This window comes from Trichechus manatus, unplaced genomic scaffold (assembly GCF_000243295.1).
Source record: "Trichechus manatus latirostris isolate Lorelei unplaced genomic scaffold, TriManLat1.0 scaffold00024, whole genome shotgun sequence".
NCBI classification, from domain to species: domain Eukaryota; kingdom Metazoa; phylum Chordata; class Mammalia; order Sirenia; family Trichechidae; genus Trichechus; species Trichechus manatus.
The window spans coordinates 1,436,325-1,459,517 of record NW_004443960.1 but is presented as its reverse complement, the minus strand read 5'-3'; the positions used below and the strand labels follow the sequence as shown (position 1 = coordinate 1,459,517).

General features: G+C 55.9%; 1 protein-coding gene across 2 annotated transcripts in view; it reads left to right on the top strand.

Annotated features, from left to right (window-relative positions):
* HAGH (hydroxyacylglutathione hydrolase) overlaps positions 1-9,329 on the top strand; it is a 16,302-nt gene extending 6,973 nt beyond the window's left edge. For both annotated transcript variants that reach the window (XM_023728389.1, XM_023728390.1), the window contains exons 4-9: positions 2,355-2,472; positions 3,367-3,475; positions 4,906-5,009; positions 5,514-5,615; positions 8,665-8,744; positions 9,040-9,329. In XM_023728389.1, coding sequence (XP_023584157.1) covers positions 2,355-2,472; positions 3,367-3,475; positions 4,906-5,009; positions 5,514-5,615; positions 8,665-8,744; positions 9,040-9,139 — 613 coding nt within the window. In that variant the 3' untranslated portion in view covers positions 9,140-9,329. The remainder of the gene's footprint in view (positions 1-2,354; positions 2,473-3,366; positions 3,476-4,905; positions 5,010-5,513; positions 5,616-8,664; positions 8,745-9,039) is intronic.
* Positions 9,330-23,193: the final 13,864 nt, after the last annotated feature.

Here is a 23,193-nt window from a genome sequence, read left to right as displayed (position 1 = left end):
CTCGATGTCGGGGGAGAGCAGGACCCGACACCCCTCGATGTCGGGGGAGAGCAGGACCCGACACCCCTCGGTGTCGGGGGTGAGCAGGACCTGACACCCCTCGATGTCGGGGGAGAAGTGTGGTTTGCAGATGGTTTGAGCTCAGTGGGAGCTGATTTCAGTCTAGAAATCTGAATTGTAAGAAACGCAGCCATGTTTGGCGTGTTTTTTTCCTTCTTGTTTTTAGTAGTTGAAAACTAAAGGACGAAAAAACGCCCGCGTGTGGGTTTCAGGCCAGAGTTGCCTGCTCCAGGCTGGCCTCCTGGCTTTCTGAAACTCCGAAGCCTCTTCAAAGCCAGAAAGACATGTTTGCTCAGCTCTGAACTCTCTTTTGAAACAACTGTCTTGGGCAGCCGGCGCCTTGCTCCTCAGCCCCCCCGCCCAGCGCCGTGCGAAGCTCTCCTTCATGGAGCTGTCCCCTTGCCTGCTGTCTCCACTTTGGCATCCCTTCTGGGGGGTGTGAGGCCCTCTGGGGTGTGTGAGGCTGACGGGGCCACGGTCCTGCAGTGTTGATGCAGACAGTGTGACCGAATCTCTGGCGTCTCCTCCTCATCCCTCCTCCCAGCATCTGGGGCCACGGAGACAGGGACGCAGGACCCCTACGCGTCAGGCCTGGGTGGCAGGCTAGCGGCTCTGCCTTTTGGACTCCTTCAGAGGCTGCCCTGCTGCCCTTGTGGTCCCACCGCGGGCCTGGGTGTTGCTGGCCGCCTAGGAGCCCCTGTGATGCCGTGCGGAGCTTACTGCTCTATGTAGCTTCTCACGGTATAGCTCGGGGGTCCACAGTGAGTTGCTGGGACCCAGGAATTCAGGAAACCCGTGAAACTCACAGTTACAGTTTATTACAGCGGACACAGCGTGAGATCACCTGGGGGAGGAGGCGTGAGTGGGATCCAGGAGAGACCAGCGCGGGGTCCAGGAGAGACCAGCATGGGGTCCAGCTGTCCCTTCCCTGAGGGGTTGTGCAGACAGCTTCTCGCAGCGGTGATGTGTGACTCCACGCACAGAGCAATGCCTGTCGGGGTGCTCTCCAGGTCCTGGCGTCCGGGGTTCTCATTGAGGGTCGGTCATGCAGACATGGGGCACTGGCATGGCTGACCTTGGTTACTCAGTGTCCAGCCCCCCAGAGGTCACGCTGATAGCGCGAGTCGAGGCCCCCACCATAGATCACGCTGTTAGCATGGACTGTCTTGGTGACAGGCCCCCAGGTAAACAAAGACGCCCTAAACAGACAGGCATTCCAAGGGCTCGGAGGTGGGGCTGGGAGGTTAACCCTTCAGTGCACACAGCCTGCTTGCGTCTCCTGTCCTTTCCCCCACACCACTAATCGCTGTTCCAGGCGGCTCATTTTCTGGTAGTTTGGTGTGTTTGGTTTTCCTCAGTACCCTCACGGTCATGCTAGAATGTAAACCCCTCAACCCAGCCCTCGGAGCCCTGGGGTATGGCCTGTGCCTCCCACCGTGAGCAAGCTATGTTACTGCTTGTTTATGGGCGGAGCGCTGGTACAGGCGGAAGCCTTTCTACCTTGGACTCACCTGGAGTGACCACTGGCCAGGGTGTGATGGGCCCTCCTGAGGGGGCAGAGGGAGGGGCAGGGTGCCTGGCAGGGCCGCTGCTGTCCCCTGAACCTCAGCTGGAGGGGGGCAGGTGTTTCTTGTCACCCTGAGCTCCAGGACGGGGCTGCTGACCACGTGTGTGCGCACACACGGGGGGGGGGGGGGGGGGGGGGGCGGGGGAGAGTGAAGGAGCTGGCACCCGGCCTGGGGGAGCCCTCACCTGTCCCTGAGCTGTGGCCTCATCTTCAGAGGTTCAGAACAAAGACCCTTTGTGAAATGCGCACCTGACCACGCCCCGTCATGGAAATCTGGCAGCACTGTGGACGGATGCCTGAGGGCGCCTCCACTCTGGCTGCCCGTTACCTCTGCTGGGGCGAGGCTCCCACGCTTGGCTGCACCCAGGCCAGTCACCCCAGAGTGTGGGTGGGAGTCAGGCCTCCGGAGTCTTCAGAGAGCCCAGGTCGTCCCAGTGTGCCCCAGAGCTTGGGAGCCACGGCCTTGAGGACTCTCCAGGTGTTCAGGCTTTTGTTCCTCTGCTCTAGAACCTTCTACAGCCACAGGGCAGGCACAGAAATGCCCACTGGGACAGGGGTATCAGAACAAGTACCAGACCGGCAGCCAGATGCCAGTCTGAAAGATGCAGGTTTCTACTTCTGAGAAATGTAGCCGGCGAGGAAAACGTGGTTTGGGTCAGGTTTTCAAAGCAAGCGAGCAGCCCCCTTATGTCAGCAGGCGGCCCAGGTCTCCTGTTTTGACTTGCAGGGACCATGCTGGCGGGAACGAGAAGCTGGTCAAGCTGGAGTCTGGCCTGAAGGTGTATGGGGGTGACGACCGCATTGGGGCCCTGACTAACAAGGTCACACACCTGTCCACCCTGCAGGTGAGGGCGGAGCCACAGGAGGGCCCGATTGCCTGGCGGGGGGGCACGGTGGAGGCACCTCTCTCCCTCCTGACACTCCCCCCTCCCCCTCCACCACAGGGACCAGAGGGGAGGGGGACAGCTACCCGAGGACAGAGGAGGGGCCTGCCTTGGCACCCTGGTCTGGATAGTCTTTGCCACCGAAAGGTGTGACAACCAAATCGATGTGACTGGATGTGGAGAAAAAGTAGACGGGGCAGCTGTGAGATGAGCGGGGATGTTCAGTGTGGACTGTGTGAGACAGAGCCGTCACATCGACAGTCCGTCTGTTGGACGCAGCCGTGGTGGCACGGCTATGTGGCAGGTGGCCTTTCTTGGGAGATGCAGCTGGCGTGCTCACGGTGGCCTCCAGGCTATCTGCAGCTGCCTTCCAAACGGCTTGGCGGAAAGGTGTGTGCGTGAGTGTGTGCGCTCGTGTGGATGGATGGTCACAGCTGGCGTCCGCAGCAGAGCGCCTGGATGTCGTCTTCCTGTTTGAGCTGTTTCTGTAAGTCTGAGCGTTTGTGAAGAGCTGGGAGTGGGCTGGGATGGAGAAGGTAAACAAAACGAAACACTGCCAGCCTGAGCGGGAACTTGCCTTTCGGACACCTGGTTTAGGTTTGACGATTTTGAGGGAGGAATCAGAGTGAGCCCCTTTGTTCTGCCCCAGCCACCCCCTCGTGTTCCAGAGTGGTCCCTCTGTCCATCAGACCCCAGGGTCGGCTGCTGTAGTGACTGGAGAGTGTAGGGCCTGCCAGGAGGGGTGGGAGCAGCCTGGCACTGGGCGTGGTGTCTGGGGCCAGGGGCAGGCGCTGCCACCTGCGTGTGACCCTGGAGGAGGCCCCAGGTGACGGAGTGCTATTGGCTTTCCTTCAGGTGGGGTCTCTCAACATCAAATGCCTGTCGACACCATGCCACACTTCTGGACACATCTGCTACTTCGTGAGCAAGCCCGGCAGCTCAGAGCCTCCTGCTGTGTTTACAGGTGAGCGGGGAGGCAGGCCGTCGGGTTCACGGGTGGGCGTGGAGGCGGGCTGTCAGGTGGGCGTGGAGGCGGGCTGTTGGGTTCACAGGTGGGTGCGGAGGTGGGCTGTCAGGGCAAGGGTTCTTGCAGAGCCCATCTTGGTGCAGGGAATGTCTGGAAACCTGGGCAGAGAAGCTGAGCATTTCCCGCCAGGCAGACAAGATGGGGTGGCTGCTTCCCCTTCTCGATTCCCTATGTAAGCAGAACCAGCCCTCATGGGGGAGCCTGGGCCGCCAGGCAGGCCCGTGGTCCAGCGGCTGGTGCTGTGCCGTGGGAACTGCAGCACTAAGAGGTGGACACCAGGCGGCCTGAGCACCCAGGCCATGCTCTTCACTGACGCGGACGTCAGGGTCTGGGACCTAGGATGGTACACCGGGCGGGGAGGGCAGGTGAGGAGGCCCAGGGTGGGCCGGACATGGCGCCCACTGTGGAGGGCAGGCTGAGGCTGGAGAACCGAGCGTCCAGGTCAGCAGGAGGAGGGAGCCGGGGCAGGACCCCACTAGGCGAGGGAAGGCAGAGGATGGGAAGAGTGGAAGGGGCAGGGCGGACCACGGGGACCTGCCACCTGACCCTCTGGTGACGAAGGCCAAGGCTGTCCTGGGCTGCCTCTCACTGGGGGTCAGGGCTCTTTGGGGGAGGCTCTGAGGGGCACCCATGGGCGTGCTGCATGGTCCCTGAGTCCCACCCCATGACACTCCCGTGCCCACGTTCTCGATGCCAGCACATGGGTCTGTGAGGCGGGAGGCCCAGCAGTCCCCAGGGCAGGAGCGGACACCCTGGTGGATGACGTGTTGGGAGAGGCCCTTGAGAAGGGGACATCTGCCTCCCGGCGGAAGCTGAGGCAGGAAGGAGCTGGGGGTGGGACGTGAGGGACCCCTGGCTGTGGTGGCGAGATGATGCTGTCAGCTTTTACAGGACGGCCCTGACCGTGGCGGCCAGGCAGAGGCTCCGAGGGGCTGCGGCCGGTGGGTGGGGAGAAGCTATGGGCTCGTGAGGGTCTTGGGGCTGCAGCCGGTGGGGCTGGGGAGGATCGGGTGACTTGTGGTGTTTTTGCAGCTGTTTGAGGGCTGGTGGTGCCCATCATTGTGGCTTTAGGGCCTGGGGGGTGGGGGTGGGAACCGCGCGTTCTGGTCTGAGAGGCCTGTCAGGGTCCGCAGAGTGGGGAGCAGTGGGGTGCTGGGGTCGGCTCTCTGGCCGTCTGCCACGTGCCTCCCGCCTGCTAGCCAGGTACAGGTGAGGTGGAGGCTGCAGGCTCACCCTGGGGGGCAGCACCCTCGCCCAGCCCCTCGAATAGCCCTGCCCCCAAGAAGGCCCAGGCAGGGTGTCCTGGCAGGCGGGGAGAGGTGGGGTCCCCACCCATTGCCTCCCTGGCCATCCTTATTGCTTTCCAGGTGACACATTGTTCGTGGCTGGCTGTGGGAAGTTCTATGAAGGGACTGCAGACGAGATGTACAAGGCCCTGATCGAGGTCCTGGGCCGGCTGCCCCCGGACACGGTGCGTCCCCTCGCGCTGGTGACCGGCCAGCTGGGCGTGAGCGCACTGGTCCGGGGCTGCTGCAGGGAGTGTGGGGCAGGAGCTCAGAGCGGCAGACCCACGTTCCCGTGCAGCAGCAGGCCTCAGCACTGCCTGGCTCCGCTCTGCATCCCCCCCAGGCCCCGCCCAGCTGTGACAGCGGCAGCCCCCTTCCAGGCCCCTGCCCATTGGGTAGGCCCATGGAGGACGGGCACCGAGGGGGCTGCGTCCTCCCCACTGGGCCCACGCGGGCCTCCCCTCTGTGTGGGGAAGAGCGAGAGCAGAGGGAGGGCGGTGCTAGTTTACTGGACTGTTCGTTGGTGTTAAACGTGCACACAGACGAGTGCCCACGTCCTCAGGGTCGGTGTCCCCAAAGCTGTGTCTTCCCACTAATGAGCACGGGAGTGTCCAGGAGCGCCCCCCCCAGCCCCTCCAGGAGTTCTGCAAGACGGAGGAGCTGATGTGCTGGGCTTTCTCCTTTCTCAGAAAGTGTACTGTGGTCATGAATACACCATCAACAACCTCAAGTTTGCCCGCCACGTGGAGCCCCACAACGCCGCCATTCAGGAGAAACTGGCCTGGGCCAAGGTGAGTGGACGGCGGCTTGTGTCCTGGGGTAGCAGGAAGCGACGCTCCTGAGGAGCCCCTCGCACAGCAGCGGGAGGGTCATGGGTCTCCAGCACAGAGTGGGCAGAAGCTGTGTGCTCCAAGCTGGTGGTCTGGGGCAAGGGTGTCTTCTGGTGGTTCAGGGCAGTGTGCAGACCCCAACATCACTGCACCACCCTACCCCCGGGCCTTGTTTGATCAGTTCTGAGATTCTGCATTTCCCCGGTGAGCTGGAGCTGCAGGTCCCGGCCCGTTTCCCAGTGGGAGCACTTGCTGAGTTGGGTGGAGACAAGTGGCCGGGCAGCAATGGCCTGGGCAGGTGTCAGGGGCATCACCTGGACACCAGAGGTCTATTTACTCCTTAATCTTGATGAAGTCCAGTTCAGTAATTTTTTCTTTTATGCTTTTTGTGCCCTAGCTAAGAAATCTTTGCATTTTATATTTAGGTCAGTGATCCACTTCAAACTCAGGTTTTTGTATGGTGCGAAGTTAAGGATAATCATTAGTTCCTGTGAGTCGATTCTGTAGAGGTTCCCTCTTTTGCATATTGATACCCAGCTGTTCAGCATCGTTCATTGAAGAGATTCTTTTTCGCACAGAATTACTTGGTCTTTGTTAGAATATACGTACGGAGTGTTCTGGCCCACTGATCGGTTTCTTATCCTTCCGCCAGTTACCAGACCGCAGCTGTTTGTAAAAATCTTCAGTTTCTTCATCTTAGGCATTTGTGGTTGGTAAATCTGAATAATGGTCACGTTAACTGGGCTTGTTAGGAGGATGGGTGTTAACCTATCACTGATGGAGTCGTGTTTAATCCTTCGTCATGGTGGAAAGCCGTTTTTACTGACTGCTAAATTCTCCTTCCGTGTCTGTGTTCATGAGCGATTCTAGTCTGTAGTTTTTTCTCTCGTAACGTCTTCGGTTTTCGTATCAGGGTAAAGCTGGCCTCGTAAAATGAGTTGGAAAGTGTTTCCTCATATTTTGTGAAATAATTTTTATACAATTGTTATTTCTTCCTTAAATGTTTGTTAGAATTCACCAGTGAAGCCATCTGGGCCTGGAAATCTTTTTGTGGAAAGATTTTTAAATTGTGAATTCAGTGACTTATGATTTGTATAGAGCTATTAGAGTTCTGTTTCTTCTTGAATCAGTTTTGGTAACTTGTATCTTTAAGGAATGTCTGTTTCATCTAGGTTTTCAAATGTATTGGCAGAATTTCCATAATATTCCCTCTTTTAATACCAACTTTGTTGAAGTTTAACTCGCACGTAATAAACTGCATCAGTTTAAGTTAAACAGTTCAGTGAGTTTTGACAGATGTATATTCCAATGCAATGACTATGGTTATGATGGAGTCCCTGGTGGTGCAAAGTGTTAAGCACTCGACTACAAGCCCAAAGGTTGGCAGTTCGAACCCACCCAGAGGCGCCTTGGAAGACAGGCCTGGCAGTCTGCTTCTGAAAGGTCAGGGCCTTGAAAACCCTGTGGGGCAGTTCTGCTGTCACATGGGGTCACACTATGAGTCAGAACTGACTCAACGGGAACTAACGCCACCGTCATGATACAGAACATTTCCGTCGCCCCCGAGTTCCCTCATTCCCGCCTGCCCCTAGATCCAGAGGGCCGCCGTCTATTCTGTCACTAGAACTTAGTTTTTCTGGAAGGTTATATAAATGGAACTGTGCGGTATGCACTCCTTTCTGGTTTTCCCCTTGGCGTAATGACCTGCGGTTCCGTCCTGTCGCTGCACTACCAGTAGTCCCTGTTTTACTGCTCAGTAGTTGTCCTCTGCCTGGATGGAACGTCTGTCTACCCACTCACCTGCTGACAGACATTTGCGTTGGTCCTGGCTGCTGTGAGTAAAGCTGCCGGGAACGTTTGGGTGAGGTCTCTGTGTGGCGGGCTTTCCTTTCTCCTGCATCAGCGTGGCCTCGCTGCCTTGTGTAACAGGCGTACGTTCGACTTTCAGAGAAGCTGCCAAACGGTCTTCCCGAGCGACTGTGTGATTGTTCCCACAGCAAAGCCTGAGTCCCAGGTCCCACCACCTTGTTGACATTCACGGGTCTGTGCCTGTGGTTTTCATCTGCGTCTCATGCCTCATCGGGCTGCTGTGAGTCGGGATCGACTCAGTGGGTTACTGCCTGATGACGTCAGGCACCTGTTTGTGTGTTTACTGGCCAGTTTGTTCAGTGTTTGTTCTAATTTTTGGCCCACTTACAAAACTGGGTTATTACTGCCTAATGTGAGAACACAGCTGTGACTTGTCTCCCCTCCGAGTGGAGAAGCGAGACTCCCGGAGGGAACACCGGGGACGAGGGGGATGTGCTGAGGCTGGGGCCACAGCAACGGGACAGCAGAGACCAGGAGCCTTCCTCTTGTCCCCCACCAGCCCCTCCGGCAGCCTTCAGCCTGGAGGGATGTGTCCTCCCTGATGGCCCTGGTCAGAGGGCGGGTGGGACGGGAGCCTGGCGTGGGTGGCAGCTGTTATCAGGAGAGCTCCTACTCGTGATCCTGAGTTTGTCCCCACAAGCGTCTGCAGGAACTGACTGGCCGGACGGTAGTCACAGTGCTGGTCAGGAGGGGCAAGACCACGGGGTGGAGGTGACAGGCCACCCGGAGGGCTCGACGGCCTTCCCACGCACAGCCCCTGCCTGGATACCCGTGATGAGAGGTCACTGCCCCCTGGGGGGACCCTGGCACCTGCACCCTGATGCTCCCCCTGCAGTGTGGTCCTCACGGCCCCCACGCTGTCTCGGGGTGGGGTTTGTGTGTGTTTTCTTTCCTGTGTGTCTAAGACTTTGCTAGTTACTACTTTTGTGATACGGAAACAAACCGCATGTGAAAGGAGAGACGGCGGAGGCAGGAGGGCCGGGAGGTGGCAGCTCAGCCAGCACGACGGGACCCGCTCCCCCTGCACAGGCACGGAGGGCCGGCTGGTCTCCGCACGTGCTCGCCTCCCCCCCAGGCATCCGGGGACGGTGTTTTCAGATCTTCGTGCAGTTTCTGTCCTAGCACCCCGTGTCTTTTGCAGGAGAAGTACGGGATCGGGGAGCCCACAGTGCCGTCCACCATTGCAGAGGAGTTCACCTACAACCCCTTCATGCGAGTGAGGTGAGGGCGGGTGGGCCGCGTCCCCCGTGGGCAGCCCCGGACGGCCTGGGGGCTTTCACGCCTAGTCAGAACTGGATGATCTTCCCCAAAGTGAAGGGAGTGCTTTTCTTGGTGCCTTGGCAAGTACGTGGGGTTCTTTTTGACCTTGGAGCCCTGGAACCTCAGGCAGCAGGAGTGTTTTCTCAGGGTGGGGCGCAGCCCTCGCTGGCTCTCGGGGACATTTTTCAGAACGTCCCTGCTGCCCTACGCCCGTGCCCCGCAGGCCGCTCGGTCAGCCCGGCATCGTCCCCGGCAGGGAGAAGAGTGTGCAGGAGCACGTGGGGGAGACGGACCCCGTGACCACCATGAGGGCCGTCCGCAAAGAGAAGGACCAGTTCAAGGTGCCGCGGGACTGAGCGGCCGCCGGGGCCGCTGGAGGCGTTTGGGTCGTGAGCTGTTCTAGGTGATTCCCCAGCCGCCAGTGGTGCGGACATCCCTCGTGTTTAATCGTGGAGTGATTCAGAGTGATTCCAGCGCCCGCTGCTTGTTACATGTTTTAAAGCCTATTTATAAGAGAAGAAATTTAAAAAGTATTTATTCCCGTAACCCCTGCCTGTGGCCTCCTGTGCTCTGTGCAGGTCAGGGTGCCCCTGGGGTTCCGACCAGCGGTGGGGCTGTGGGGGAGGGACACAGGGCACATCCAGAGAAGGGTCAGCAGCCGAACAAGTGACAGCCACCAGCGTGTGAAACGCCGCAGCACACTGTCCCTGCCAGCACGCACTGTTCATCCGTCGAGGGTGTGAAGGGTGTTTGGCGGAGGTTTAACCCCCATTTACCGGGTTATTACTGGGTTACTGGGGAGGCGGAGGTTTAACACGTGTTTACCGAGTTATTACTGGGTTACCCGGGAGGCGGAGGTTTAACACGCATTTACCGGGTTATTACTGGGTTACCGGGGAGGCGGAGGTTTAACACGCATTTACCGGGTTATTACTGGGTTACCGGGGAGGCGGAGGTTTAACACGCATTTACCGGGTTATTACTGGGTTACCGGGGAGGCGGAGGTTTAACACGCATTTACCGGGTTACCGGGGAGGCTGGGGACCTGCTTCCCGCGCTGACCGGCATCCGCATGTCCTACCACCACCTTCTCCCAGGCCGTATGGCTGGCTGCTCCACAGGCGCCTTCACACGTCCCCCTTCATGGTCTGCCGTACTTACGTGCCACGTTCCCTGTGTTCTCCGGCGACCCTTGCTGTCGCCTGGGTGGTGGCTAGCGCCTGTGACATCTCGGCGAGCAGAAGCTCTTACCGGGACTGAGGAGCCGGATGCTCCGTGTCCAGTTGGAATCGCTTCTCCATCAGGCTGACGCTTCGCCTGAAGAGGCTTGTGAGCCGGGTGTCTGCGTCGGTCTTTCCACGGGGGAGAAACAGCCAGTTGTCCCGACCTCGCCTGCCACGCTGTCCGCACTGCCCACTTGTGGTAGATCAGCCTCCACACAGCGCTGGCCCGAGCCAGGGCTCCCACGTTCCATTGGTCTTTCTGTCCCCGTGCTGCCTCCTCAGGTACTGTAGTTGGTTCACGGTGATCCTCCCTCTGGTTCTCCAGGAGGGCCCGGGCCTTCTCGGCCCTTTGCTCTGACCTGTCAAGGTTGTCAGATTGTCTCCTTTTGTGAGAAGATTGCTGGGGTTTGGACGGGAGTAATGCTGAGACTCCCTGGACTTGGAGGAGGTGACTTTTTATGACACGACGTGTTCAAGTCACAAACGTGCCGTCAGTCTCCTGGGACGCCATGACAAAGTACCCCATTCTCTCACATCCTGCAGGCTGGAAGTCTGAAATCAAGGTGTTGTGGGGCCGCGCTCCCTCCAGAGGCGCTAGGGGAGGGTCCTTCCTTCCCTTTTCCAGCTTCTGGTGGCCCCAAGCGTTCCTGGGCTTGTGGCCGCACCACCCCCACCTCTGCCTCTGTCGTCACATGGCGTCTCCTGTGTCTCTCCTGGTGTCTCAGGAGGACACCAGACAGTCCTTTAATCACAGCTGCAGAGACCCTGTTAGGTCTCGCTCACAGGCACCGGGCATGAGGACGCAGACAGCCTTCTGGGTGGGGTCACCGTCCTGCCCACTCCCCTGCCCACCTCTCAGATCTCCTCTGATGCCTCAGGGAAGGTTGTCATTATCTTCTCCACGAAGGTCAGTGCCCCTGTAACCTGGAACTTCATGGTTTGTGATGCTGTTGTGAATTATGTCGCCTGTGCAGACACGTAGGCTTTGTTCCTGGGGACCCTGCAGAACCCGCAGGTTCCGGTCACGGGCCTGCTACTCTCTGCTGCCACAGTAGACAGCACCGTCCTTCCTTCCCAGCGCTGTGACTTCTTACTTTTGGTCCCAGTGCTGGTGTGAGGTGAGTAGGTGAGGTGGCCCGTGTCCCCAGCTTCAGTGACTGCAAAGCCAGCGCGGGCCAGGTTCTGAGACGCTCCGGGGTTCCACCGTGAGCAGAGAGCAACCCCTGCCCTCGCGCGTGGCGCTTGTGTCCTGTGGAGGGACGAGGACACTGAGGCGGTTGTGGTGCCAGTGCCGTGGAGACAGGAACGCTGGGGTGGGGCTCAAGGATGGCCTGGTCCTGAGCAGGGACACTGGAGGGGAAATCTGAGGGACTCTGCGGTGGGAGCCATGTGGGCAGGAAACGCGCCCCGGCTACGGGGTGGGCAGAGGCGGGGAGACAACAGCCTCCACTCCAGCTATCTGAGCCCCAAGCCCCAGGTGGGGGGTGACGGACTCCACGGATTCTGGGCTGAGCAACTGGAGGAAGGGGGCCGTGGGAGTGGCCGTTGGGAGACCTGTGGGGTTGGGTTTGGGACAAGGCAAGTTTAAACTGTCTTATATCTTTTCTTCTTCAGCCAGTTTTGGTAAGTTTTTGGTTTTTAAAAAATGTCCTGGGTGTCTGAGTGTCCTAGGCTGCCTCAACGAAGACCCACAAACTTGGTGGCTTAAACAATGGCAGGGGGAGACGGCCAGAAGCCCACAAACAGGGCCGTGCCCTCCAGAGGCTCAGGGGAGGGTCCCCCACCCTCTACGCCCTTGTTGCGCGGCTGTCTGGCCTGTGGCTGTCTGTCCCCAGGGCGCTCTCCCTCACAAGGACACCAGTCGCTGGATTTAGCGCCCACCTGGTTTCTGGGTGGGCACGACGTTAGCCCAGCGCCCGAGGAGTGCCTCACGTCTGCTCTCTGGTGTCGAGTGTCACGCCCCCTCGTGACAGCCTGTCCTCAGGGCACAGGATCCCCTTTAGGTGCCCAGCTGACAAGTACAAAGGGGCTGACGGTGGGCCTCGCACTGTTCCATCTGTCTTCTCTGACACGGACGGACGGTACCTGAGGTGTTTTGAAGTGACGCTGTGCAGTATACACACCTAGCAGTGGGCTTCACAACTGCCTCCTGGTTCGTGCCTGCTCTGAGGGTTTTTATCTTCAGGCATCCTCGACCACCTACTGTCTCCTTGGTGGTGGCGGTCCTGCGGGGCCCCGTCCGTGGTACATTCAGTCCCGACGCTCTGCTGACGCTGCCAGGAGGGCCATCCCGTCCCCCCGAGTGGTGGGCTTCCTTCCCCACAGGCCCCAGCGCTGGTCCTGGGCCCCTGTGCTCTTCACCTGGATCCTAGCGGATCCTCGCTGTCCATTCACAGTTGCCCGAAGGATCGGGGGGGTTGTCTTGTGCTGGTCACAGGCGCTTAAATGTCTCTCCAGCTATGAAACAGCCGAAGACCTTAATGACTGTCTTCTGCTAATGTGAAACTTTTGGACGTCATGTTAACCTGTCAGCGAAAGCACTGAACAAGGCTTCTCCTGACTGAGCTGCTGCTCCTGATTCTAACCTGTCCGCTGACGGCGCTTCCCAAGGGGCAGCTGAAGGGCTGGAGGTTCCAGAGGAGACCTGGCCTGGGAGACGGCAGCTCCTTCTGCCCCACTGTTCTGTCCCTCCCTCAGCAGGGTGGGCACTCGGTCACCTCTCCTTCAGAACCTCCACCTACCGGGGAGTCCACGGGAGCCGGGGTGTCGGCACAAGGCCCCTTCTCTGACTCGCTTCTCTGCCTTTCCTCTGCCCCCAACTCGGTTTGTAATTTTCTGCTTGTCATCGAATATTATGCGGCCAGAACCCTGACTTCTTCAGCTCCACAACGCTGCAATTTGTCAACCAGTAATTCATGTCTTTCTCTATGATTTCTGTCCTAACAATCCTGTTGAAACAATGAATACTTCATGTCTAGTTTGAATGGGCAAGAGGTGGCAATGGGGTAAAAAAAACTAGGAACTGAAATTCAGGAATACTTACTGGACATTTTAATAGCCTGTTCAATAGCTGACAGAACAATTAGAACATGAGCCAAGTATACAGAAACTGAACAACACCATCAGCCAACCTGAGCTGACATTTCTGGAACATTCCTCCCATGTTCTTTTCAGGTGATCACTGAAGAGTGTCCAGGATAGACCGTATCATGGGCCACGAGTCACAGTATATTTTAAAAGAGTGAAATAATAATAGACATACAGAGAGCCCATCTCTAAATAGCATGTGGGTCGAAGAATGAAAACAAAAACAACACATCAGGAATTTATGGGACGCAGCCTGGCCTCTGCCCGCTAGATGCCAGCAGCACCACTCCAAAGTCACAGATGTCCTCAGGCATTGCCAAGTGTCCCTTGGGGCAAAATCGCTCCCAGGAGTTAGACTTTATCCAAAGGTCTAGAAGTTTCCCAGCCCACCGCTGGAATGAGACCAGGTCATTTAGCAGATACAAGACATTCTCCACCCATGGCTGAGGCCCCTGCCTGCCCTTCCACCCCAAGCCGTACATCCAGCCGGCTAGTTCACAGCTAGGGCAGTGTGGGCATCCCTGAGGACACCCAGTCAGCCCCGCGTCCTCCCTAAGCCCTCCAGGCACTGGTACAGTGACAGTGGCGAGAGCAGCATGGATGCATCCCTTGACCGAGTCCTAGAGGTCAGCCCACATTTAAGCCTCAGAACAAGGCCCACTGCAGGGGGTGCGGATTTGAGGGAGAACACACGCGGAACACACGCACAGGCCTGGAGGTAGCAGGCCGGGCCCACGGGTCGTCACTTCTGCCGTCAGCTGCCACTGAGTCGGCCCCTGAGTCGTGGTGACGCTGCCCAATGGGATTGGACTGTTCCGATCCGTGAGGTTTTCATCGGCTGATTTTTGGAAGAAGAGACCTGTCTCCCTTGTCCATCTCAGTCTGGAAGCTCCTCTGAAACCTGTTCAGCATCCTAGCAACATGCAAGCCTCCAAGGACAGAGAGCTGGTGGCTGTGCAGGAGGTGCACCGGCTGGGACTCGAACCCGGGTCTCCCGCGTGGAAGGCAAGAATCCTACCACTGAGCCACCACCGCCTCTCCTGACACTTCTAGGAGCCCACGAACATGTTTTCATTTCTTTTAAAATCAGAAGAAAAAAATACAAACTTTTAGGTCAGAGACAATGTGTTACTAGAGAGTATGAAAGCGTTCATCTTTATACTAAAAAAAAAAAAAAAGGGGGATGTGGCTAACACAGTGGTTAAAGAAAAGAAAAAAATGTCTTTAATAAAAAACCCGGGCTCCCATCTTACGGAACCAGAAAGAAAAGCAAACTAACCTAAATGACGCCGAAAGAGGAGATCAGAAACCGAAAACGAAATCAACAGAGAAAACTGAAGAAACCGAAAGTTGGTTCTTTGAAAAGAGCAAAATCGACAAACTCTTAGCTCGAGTGACTAATAAAAGACACAAATTATCAAAATCTGAATGACAGAAGGGACATCACTGCCGACCCTAGAGAGCTCACAGGACCTGTGAGGAAGTATTATGAAAAGCCTATTAGACAACTTAGATGAAATGGACAAATGCCTAGAAAGACACAAATCATCAAAACTGACCAAAAAGTAGAAAATCTGAATAGACCTATAACCAGAGGTTGAAGTCATAATTAAATATCTTCCCAGAGAAAAGCCCAGGCCCAGACAGCTTCACTAGTACCTTCTATCAGTAACACCCCAATCCTTCACAAACCCAGAAAAGCGGGGAGAGAACGTGTCCCACCCGGCTCTGTGAGTCCAGTATTATCTGATACCAAAGCCAGACAAAGAACCACAAGAAAACTACGGATCAATATCCTTTTGAAGGTAAACGTAAAAGTCCTTAACAAAATACCAGCAACCCACATTCAGCAACATACAACATGCCCGAGTGGGATTCAGTGCAGGAATGAAACGTGAAAATTACTGTAATAAACCATGTTAATAAAGGACAAAAACCACAAGAGCATCTCAAGAGATGCAAAAAAAGCCCTTGACAAAATCCAACACTCAGTCACAACAAAACTCGCTAACTAGAAACAGACGGGGCGCCTTCGTCTGACAAAGGCCCGTGTGTGTTCCCCGCCCTGCCACACGGAATCAGTCAGTGGCTGAAACCAGCACAAGTGGACCGTCTGTCTTTCAGCTCTGCAGGTCAGAGTCCAAAATGGGCTGCATTCTTTCTGGAGACTCCGCTTCCCAGCCTCTTCCAGCTGCTGGAGGCCGCCCATGTTCCTTGCCTTGTAGCCTCTCCTCCATCTTTAAAGCTGGCAGCCATGGGCTGAGCCCTTCTCCCACTGCACTGCTCTGACCTCCTCTTCTGCCTCCTTGTCCACTTTTAAGGACCCTGGGCCCACCTGGGAAGTCCAGGGTCATCTTCCTGTTTTGAGGCTAGCTGATCAGCAAACTTAATCCCCCTTGCCATGGGGATTAAGTCACAGACTCTGAGGATTAGGATGTGGACTTTTTTTTTTCGGGGGGTGGGGTGGGGAGGCATCATTCTACTTCCCACAGCATCTGTGAAATACATACAGCTAGCATCGTACTTACTGATGAAAGACAGACTGCTCCCTCCTGAAGTCAGAAATAAGGAAGGACATCTGCTCTTGAATCTTCTATTTAAAATGGTAACAGACATGCACTAAGGCAAGAAAAGAAAAATTTAGAGAGAAAACAGATTGGAGAGTAGAAGTAAAAATGCTTTCAGTCACAGACGACATCATCCTCTGTGGAGGAGATTCTAAGGAATACACACACACACAAGTTACTTGAATGAATAATAATAATAAAGTTTAGCGTGATCCTGGGATTTAAGATTATTATACAGAAATTGTATTTCCATATACTAACAGTGACCAATGCAAAACAAAAATTAAGAAAACAATTCCATTCATAATAGCATCAAAACAAAATACCTAAGAATTACTTGTTAAATAATTTAAAAACTGCATTTCAAAAGACCCATTAAGAAAATGAAAAGACAAGCCATGGATATTTGAAAATCTTCTAGCTGATAAAGGACTCGTATCCATAACACATAAAGTCTTACAACTCAGCAAGGAGCAGGTGAACAACCCAATTTTAAAAACAAGCAAAAGACTTGACTAGGCAGCTCACCAAAGAAGATATAAAACAACCCAAACCCATCACTGCTGAGTCGATTCTGACTCATGGCGACCCCATGTGACAGTGGAACTGAGCTCCATAGAGGTCCCAAACCACTTGGTGCTCAGCTACTAACCAAAAGGTTGGCTGTTCAAACCCATCCAGCAGTGCCATGGAAGAAAGGCCTGGCAATCATTACAGCCAAGAAAGAAGATATAAGAATGGCTAATAAACACAAAAAGAGGCCTGGTGGCACAGTGGTTAAATGCTTGGCTGCTAACTGAAAGATTGGCAGTTTGAACCTACTGAGGGGCTCCGTGGGAGAAAGACCTGGCAGTCTGCTTCCATAAAGATTACAGCCTAAGAAACCCCATGGGGCAATTCTCCTCTGTCACATGGGGTCACTGTTAGTCAAAAATTGACTCCATGAACAATACACGCATGAAAAGGTGCTGGACACCACTGATCATTAGGGAAATGCACGTTATAATTGCTAAAAATAAAACACACTGACCATTCCAATGTTAGTGAAGATATGGAACAATTGTCTCCTACTTTGCTGCTGGAATGTAGAATGATACACTTTCTTTAAAAGTTAGACGTGAAGACCAGTGACCCACTCCAAGGAATCTACCCAAGAGAACTGGAAACACATCACACAGACTCGTACCAAAAAGGAACAAGTATCTTCAGAATAGACGCGAGACCACGACAGAGGAAACAGTAAAACACTGGAGACGCTCGTAAGAAGACTTGGGGTGAACCTCCTGACTTTGGATGAGGCAATGGCTTCTTAGATATGACACCAAAAACAGGAGCAACAAAAGAAAAATAAATTGGGACTTCGTCACAGGACATTCGTTTCCAAGAGAATAAAAGAAAACCTACAGAACGGGAGAAATTATTTACAAATCATCTATCTGATAAGGGTCCAGTATCCAGAATATATAAAGAACTCTTAAAACTCAACAACGAAAATACAACCCAATTAAAAAAATGGGCCAAGTGGGAATGCAAAAATGGTACAACCATTTTGGAAGACAGTCTAGCAGTTTCTCACAAAGCTAAGTACAGTCTGACCATACAATCCAGCAGTCACACTCCTAGGTGTTTACCCAAATGAAGGGAAAACACACGGTCACACAAAAATCTGCACACGAATGTTTATAGCGGCTTTACTCATAATTACTGGACGCAACCAAGATGTCCTTCAAGAGAGAACAGATAAACACACTGTGGCATCCACACAATGGCGTATTAGTAGGTGACAAAAAGAACAGGGCTGTCGAGCTGTGAAGAGCCACCGAGGACCTTAAGTGAACGTTGCTGAGTGAAGAAGCCAGCCTGAGAAGCTACGCAGTGACCAACCATATGACGTTCTGGAAAAGGCAAAACTGCAGACAGTGAAGGGTCACTGGTGGCCGGAGGCTCGGGGGCGGGGGGTGAACGGGGAGCTCAGGGCATTTTTAGGTCAGTGAGGCTGTTCTCTGTGATCCTCTCATGGTGGACACATGACAGGATGCATCTGTCAAACCCACAGGGCTTCACAACAGAGAGAGTAACCCCAGTGAATAACAATGTATCAGTGTTGGTGCATCAGCTGTAACAAGCGTTGCAGCAGAATACAAAGTCAGTACAGCCGGAACAGCTGCAGGGGCAGATGCGGCAGATGCCAGCCCTCTGTACTTTCTGCTCAATTTTTCTGTAAATCTAGAACGGCTCCTAAAAGTCAAGTCTGTTAAAAAGAGCACAAGATCATAGGAAGAAAAAAAAAAAAAAAAAACACGCAGCAGGAGGGGAAAGGACCTGAATCAACATTTCTCCAAAGAAGATATACAAACGGCTAATAAGCACATGGAGAGATGGTCGATATTATTAAAAAACTAAAAACCCGTCACTGTCGAGTCAATTCTGACCCCTAGCAACCCTGTAGGACAGAGCAGAACTGCCCCACAGGGCTTCCAAGGAGCAGCTGGTGGATTTGAACTGCAGACCTTCTCGTTAGCAGCTGAGCGATTAACCATTGTGCCACCAGGGCTCTTGTTAGTCATTAGGGAAATGCAAGTCAAAACCACAAGGAGATACCACTTCACGCCCACTAGGATGGCTGGAATAAAATTAGAAGACGAAAAAGCACTGACGAGAATGGAGAACCCAGACCCCCAGTCCACGCTGGGGGGATGGACAATGGTGAGCCGCGGAAAGGAGGGCAGTTCCTCGGGAAGTTAAGCACAGAATTACCCTGTTGTCGCTGTGTACCGTCCGGTCGATTCCGACTCCTAGTGACCCCATGTGACGGAGTAGAACTGCCCCCTGCCCCCTAGGGTTTTCTAGGCTGTAATCTTTATGGGAAGAGATTACCAGGTCTTTCTCTCGCGGAGCCACTGGGTGGGTTTGAACCACCAACCTTTCAGTTGGCAGCTGAGCACTTAACCACTGCGCCCCCGGGGCTCTTGAGTGTTATCATGTGACCGGCAATTCCGCTCCTAGGTACACCCCCGCAGAACTGGAAGCAGGACCCACACGGAGCTGTGTGTGCCAGTGTTCGCTGCACTGTTCACAGCAGCCACAGGGGGGAGCCACCGAGCATCCACCAGGTGAGTGGATAAGCTGTGCCCGTACCCACAACGGAATATTCTTCTCCCCTTGAAAGGAATAAAGTGCTGATGCGCGCTACGACGTAGATGGACCTTGAAAACGTGCTGAGCAAAAGAAGCTAATCACAGAAGGTCACATATGATTCTACTGATGTGATTCTTCACATACTACGTGATTATACCCATAAAGCAGGCAGATCCCGAGAGGCAAGGCAGGCTGGTGGTTGCCAGGGGCTAGAGGGAGGGGGAGCGGGAGTGACCGTTTAATGGGTGTGGGTTTCCTTTCGGGCTGATATAAATGGGACCAGACAGGTGGTGGCTGCACGGCTCTGTGAATGTCCAAAATGCCACTGAACTGTGCCTTTAGAGCGGTTCACGTCACCTGGTGGATTTCACCTCGATAAAAAACAAAGATGTTCGCGCACACACTGAGAACAAAAGGTGACCTAAATAAAAAGAGACACAGACCACGTTCCTGGACGGGAAGACGCAATATTGCAAAGATGTCACTCCACAACTGATTGACTGCAACACAACTCAAAATTCCCCAAAATCTGGTTTTGTTTCAGAAACTTGACAAGCTGATTCCAAAACTTCTATGTAAAAGCGAAGGATCACGAAGGGACAAGACGCTCCTGAACAATGAGGTGGGGTCAGATGCGACAGCGGCACGGGCTGGACACCCAGGCACGGTGAGCCGCTGAGAGCCCAAGGGGCCCAGGCCCACGTGGGCCCTGGATTCATGACGAGGGAGGTGCTGAGTCATGAGAAAGGACCAAAAAGACCCCAAAACCAAACCCGGTGCCATCCACTGTGACTCACGGCGCCCCCACGTGTCAGAGTAGAGCTGTGCTGCGTGGGATTTTCAATGGCTGATCTTCCAGAAGTAGATCGCCAGGCCTTTCTTCCGAGGTGCCTCTGGGTGGACTGGAACTGCCAACCTTCCAGTTACCAACTGAGCGCGTTAACTGTTTGCGCCACCCAGGGCCTCCCGAGGAAAGGACCGTTATTTTAATAAACAGTGCTGAGAGCATTGCGACCCCTATAGAAAAAAGAGTAAATTTCACCCCGCCTGACTCGCAGGATTCCGAGTAGATTGCAGATGACGGTGTGAGAAACAAAGCTTTTATGAGCCATTTCAGAGCCCACGCGCCAAAACAGCACACAGATAGTCATGAGCATAGAGTCCCACAAAGTGGGCTGCGTTAAAACTTTTTTTTGTGTGTGGCATTTTTCCATCTTCCTTGTTAGTATCTGAGGATTCCAGTCTAACAGGTAACATTCTGAGGGCCGGTGGGATCAGTTCTGTTCTCTCTTCTGACACCAACACATCCTCCTCTGACTCCAACCACCGGGAGCTGGGTCACAGACCTCCAGATACCAGCCACAGCATGGGGATCCCCACGACACCCTCACTTCTGCTGGCTACAACTACAGGGGTTCCCCCTACCCCCTCAGGGAACCAGCTGTAAGCTCAGGGGTCCCCAAGGCCCCCCACTTCTGTCTGACCTGCTGGCTCCCACTCTTCCTGGGGTTTGAAAATTCACCACAGACTCGCAGAACTCGGCGGAGCACTGTACTTAGGATTACAACTTTGTTATACCAAAAAGGACGCGAACAGTCACCAAACGTAGAAACCTGAATTGGCGTGTGTTTTGCTGTGTATGTTCTCCACAACAAAATAAAATATTGAAAAAATAAAAAAACTCCCCTGTGGAGCACGGTTCTACTCTGACACACACGGGGTTGCCGTGTATTAGGGAAAAGAAAAAGGATGAAGTGCGGGGCGAGGACTGTGAGGGTCCCTAACAGCTTCCACGTGGCGTGCTACCCTCCCCCACACACGGATGCCCATCACCAACCAGGAGGCCTCACTGCGCAGGTTCCACTGCGTGAACGGTGACCCCACAGGCCAGCTGGTGTCACCAGCACGGCCAGCCCTCACCTGAGTCACCTCATTAGCGTAAGTCCTCAGGTGTGGCCTGGAGGTCTCCCCACACTGGGGGAATTCCAAGGGTTTAGAGGTTCTTTCAGGAACCAAGGACAAAGACCAGACGCTTTGGGTGAAGTTAATTTTAAACCTCTCGGGTGTCTTGGGCGACAACGCGAAAATTAACACCACTTGTGCAAACACCGTGGGGACAGGGAAGATGGAAACTCCAACGAAGGAGCTGAGACGCTTTCGCAAAACGGCCGCGTCCAAAACACGCTCTTTTAAAAATCCTACAAATCAGAGAGCCCAACGCAAAAACAGGGAGCGACCCGAATGCGCACGTCGCAGAACGGGGGGCCGTGGCCGAGGAGTCTCGGGAGGGGCCGGGCCTCGCGTGCAACCCGGGCAGCAGGCGCTAATGAAGGCAGAGGCGGCAGACAGGCGGCAGGGCGCGGCACCCCGGCTCCCTTGGTAGCGTGTGAACCGCCCACGTCTTTGCGAGGGTTCAGCCTCTTCATGGAGAAGACCCCCGGGCCTCACACCCCTTTCAGGTCTGCTCACCGCCCTGCGAGGCGTCGGCTGGCGGGTCCCAGCAGCGCGGCAGGGTGGATACACAGCTTCCTGCCCACACAGCCGCGGGGACCTCAAGGCACAGTGTCGCGCATGAGCAGGAGACCCGGCGCATCCTGTGGGACACGCTTCCTGACGATTGAGGCAGAACCAGGCCAAACTCCTCGGGGCAGCGCACACGGGTGGTCGGAGGGAAGGCAGGGAGGGGCCGGCCTGGATGTCGGGGAGCTGGGGGACCATCCCGGGAGGGGGGCTGCGTGGGGGTGGCGCGCTCTGGAGGCAGGAGGCCGGGCGTTCACGCTGTGATCACCCCAGTGTTGCTCGTGAAACCTGAACCCAGATGCCAAACTCCTGGCCGTGGTTTCCCCGCAGAGCTCGACGGGGGCTCTCTGCCCCCAGCCCCCACGGGTGGGCCACCCGTAACAGCCAATCCTGGTGCAGCCAGCTGCAGCGTGCGGCCCTCGGCAGGCTCAGCGCCCCTGCCCGCGCTGGCCCGGCCCCTGCTGAGTCTGCACTTTGTCTGGGTAAACTCACCACGGGCCTTCGCAGGGGTGGACTTTCTCCCTTCGGATCTATAATTTCTCAGAAGAGACCCTGAAGAACAACCTGGAACAGAGTCAAAGCTCAATAAAGGGAGATGGAGCTGCCCGCCCCAGTGCTGCTGTGGGGGAGGGGCCGGGGCCTCGCAGAGACTCCCCCGACCCAGACGAGCAGCCAGGCGCCGAGCTCCCAGACCCCGCCTGAGGGCTTAGAGCACCCCCGGTCCTGGCTCCCCACCCCCACCGTCTACTCCCACCCCGAGGACCAGGCCAGCCTCCTACCCCTGCCTCACCAAGGCTGCCCTCACCAGCCCCAGCTCTGCGTTTTTCTGCCCCTTCTAGCACCTTACACACACACGTTCCCACTGCCCCCAGTAGGCTCAGGTGACAGAGGAAGGGTGGGGGGTGAGCAGGGTCTTCTGGAGGCGCAGGGGGCAAAAAGGACCGGTGGGGGATGCCTAAGGGATCAGGCCTGGGAGGGGGAGGTGATATCGAGTGGGTGTGAGGTGTGGTGGCTGGGGGAGGGTGTGTGGCAGGAGCCCCCAGGTGAGAGGAGGACAAGCAGCTCCTGGCATGAGCAACTGCCATTCAGGCTGCCTTCCCGCCTGACCTCGGCCGGGGCAGGTCCCAGGAGAGCCGGGTGGGTGGGTGGGCAGGCTGGGGTAGCTCTGCGGGAGCCTGGAGAACCGCACTGGGGCAGGTGGCAGAGGATCGCTGAGCCCCGGGACCCGGTGTGGAGCCGAGGACACGCAAACAGGTGCTGGCGTGGCCCTCAGGCGTTCCTAGAAGAGGCGTGGGGGAGGCCTGGCCAGACAGCAGCCGACCCTGAGGTCAGCAGAGAGGCCGGGGCTGGGTCCTGCGTGGCCTCCTGGGACGGGGTGGGGGCGGGAGGCCCCCGGCTGATGCCACCTGGCTGTTAGGAAATTACGGGTGAAGGGGAGGTGGGTGGTCAGTGCCAGGGCAGCCGTGAGGGTTGGTCTGCGGAGCATGGGGGTGTCCACTTAACCCCGGACACGGCCATCTGCCGGGCTGGGGTGCGGGCCCCCGAAGGCCCTGACTTCGGGCAGAGCCTGCCCAGCCTGAGGCTTCGTCTCCTGAACCCCACACCCGCCGTGAACACCAGCCACCAGAGGCTGCTCTGAAGGCACCCCGGCCCCAGCCCACCCCACTCCTCCTTGGCTCAGCCTTGCAGGGGGGCACGGGACGGGATGGGATGGGATGGGATGGGCCCATGTGCCCTAAGCGCCATGCCACGGTCCACCCCTGACAGAAGGAGGCCTCAGGAAGACACAGCCCCCCAACTACTCCCCCTGCTGCCTGCACCCCAGGCCTCGGGCAGACGCTAGCTGCCCGGCACGACGGGGTTAAGGGGCCGGGC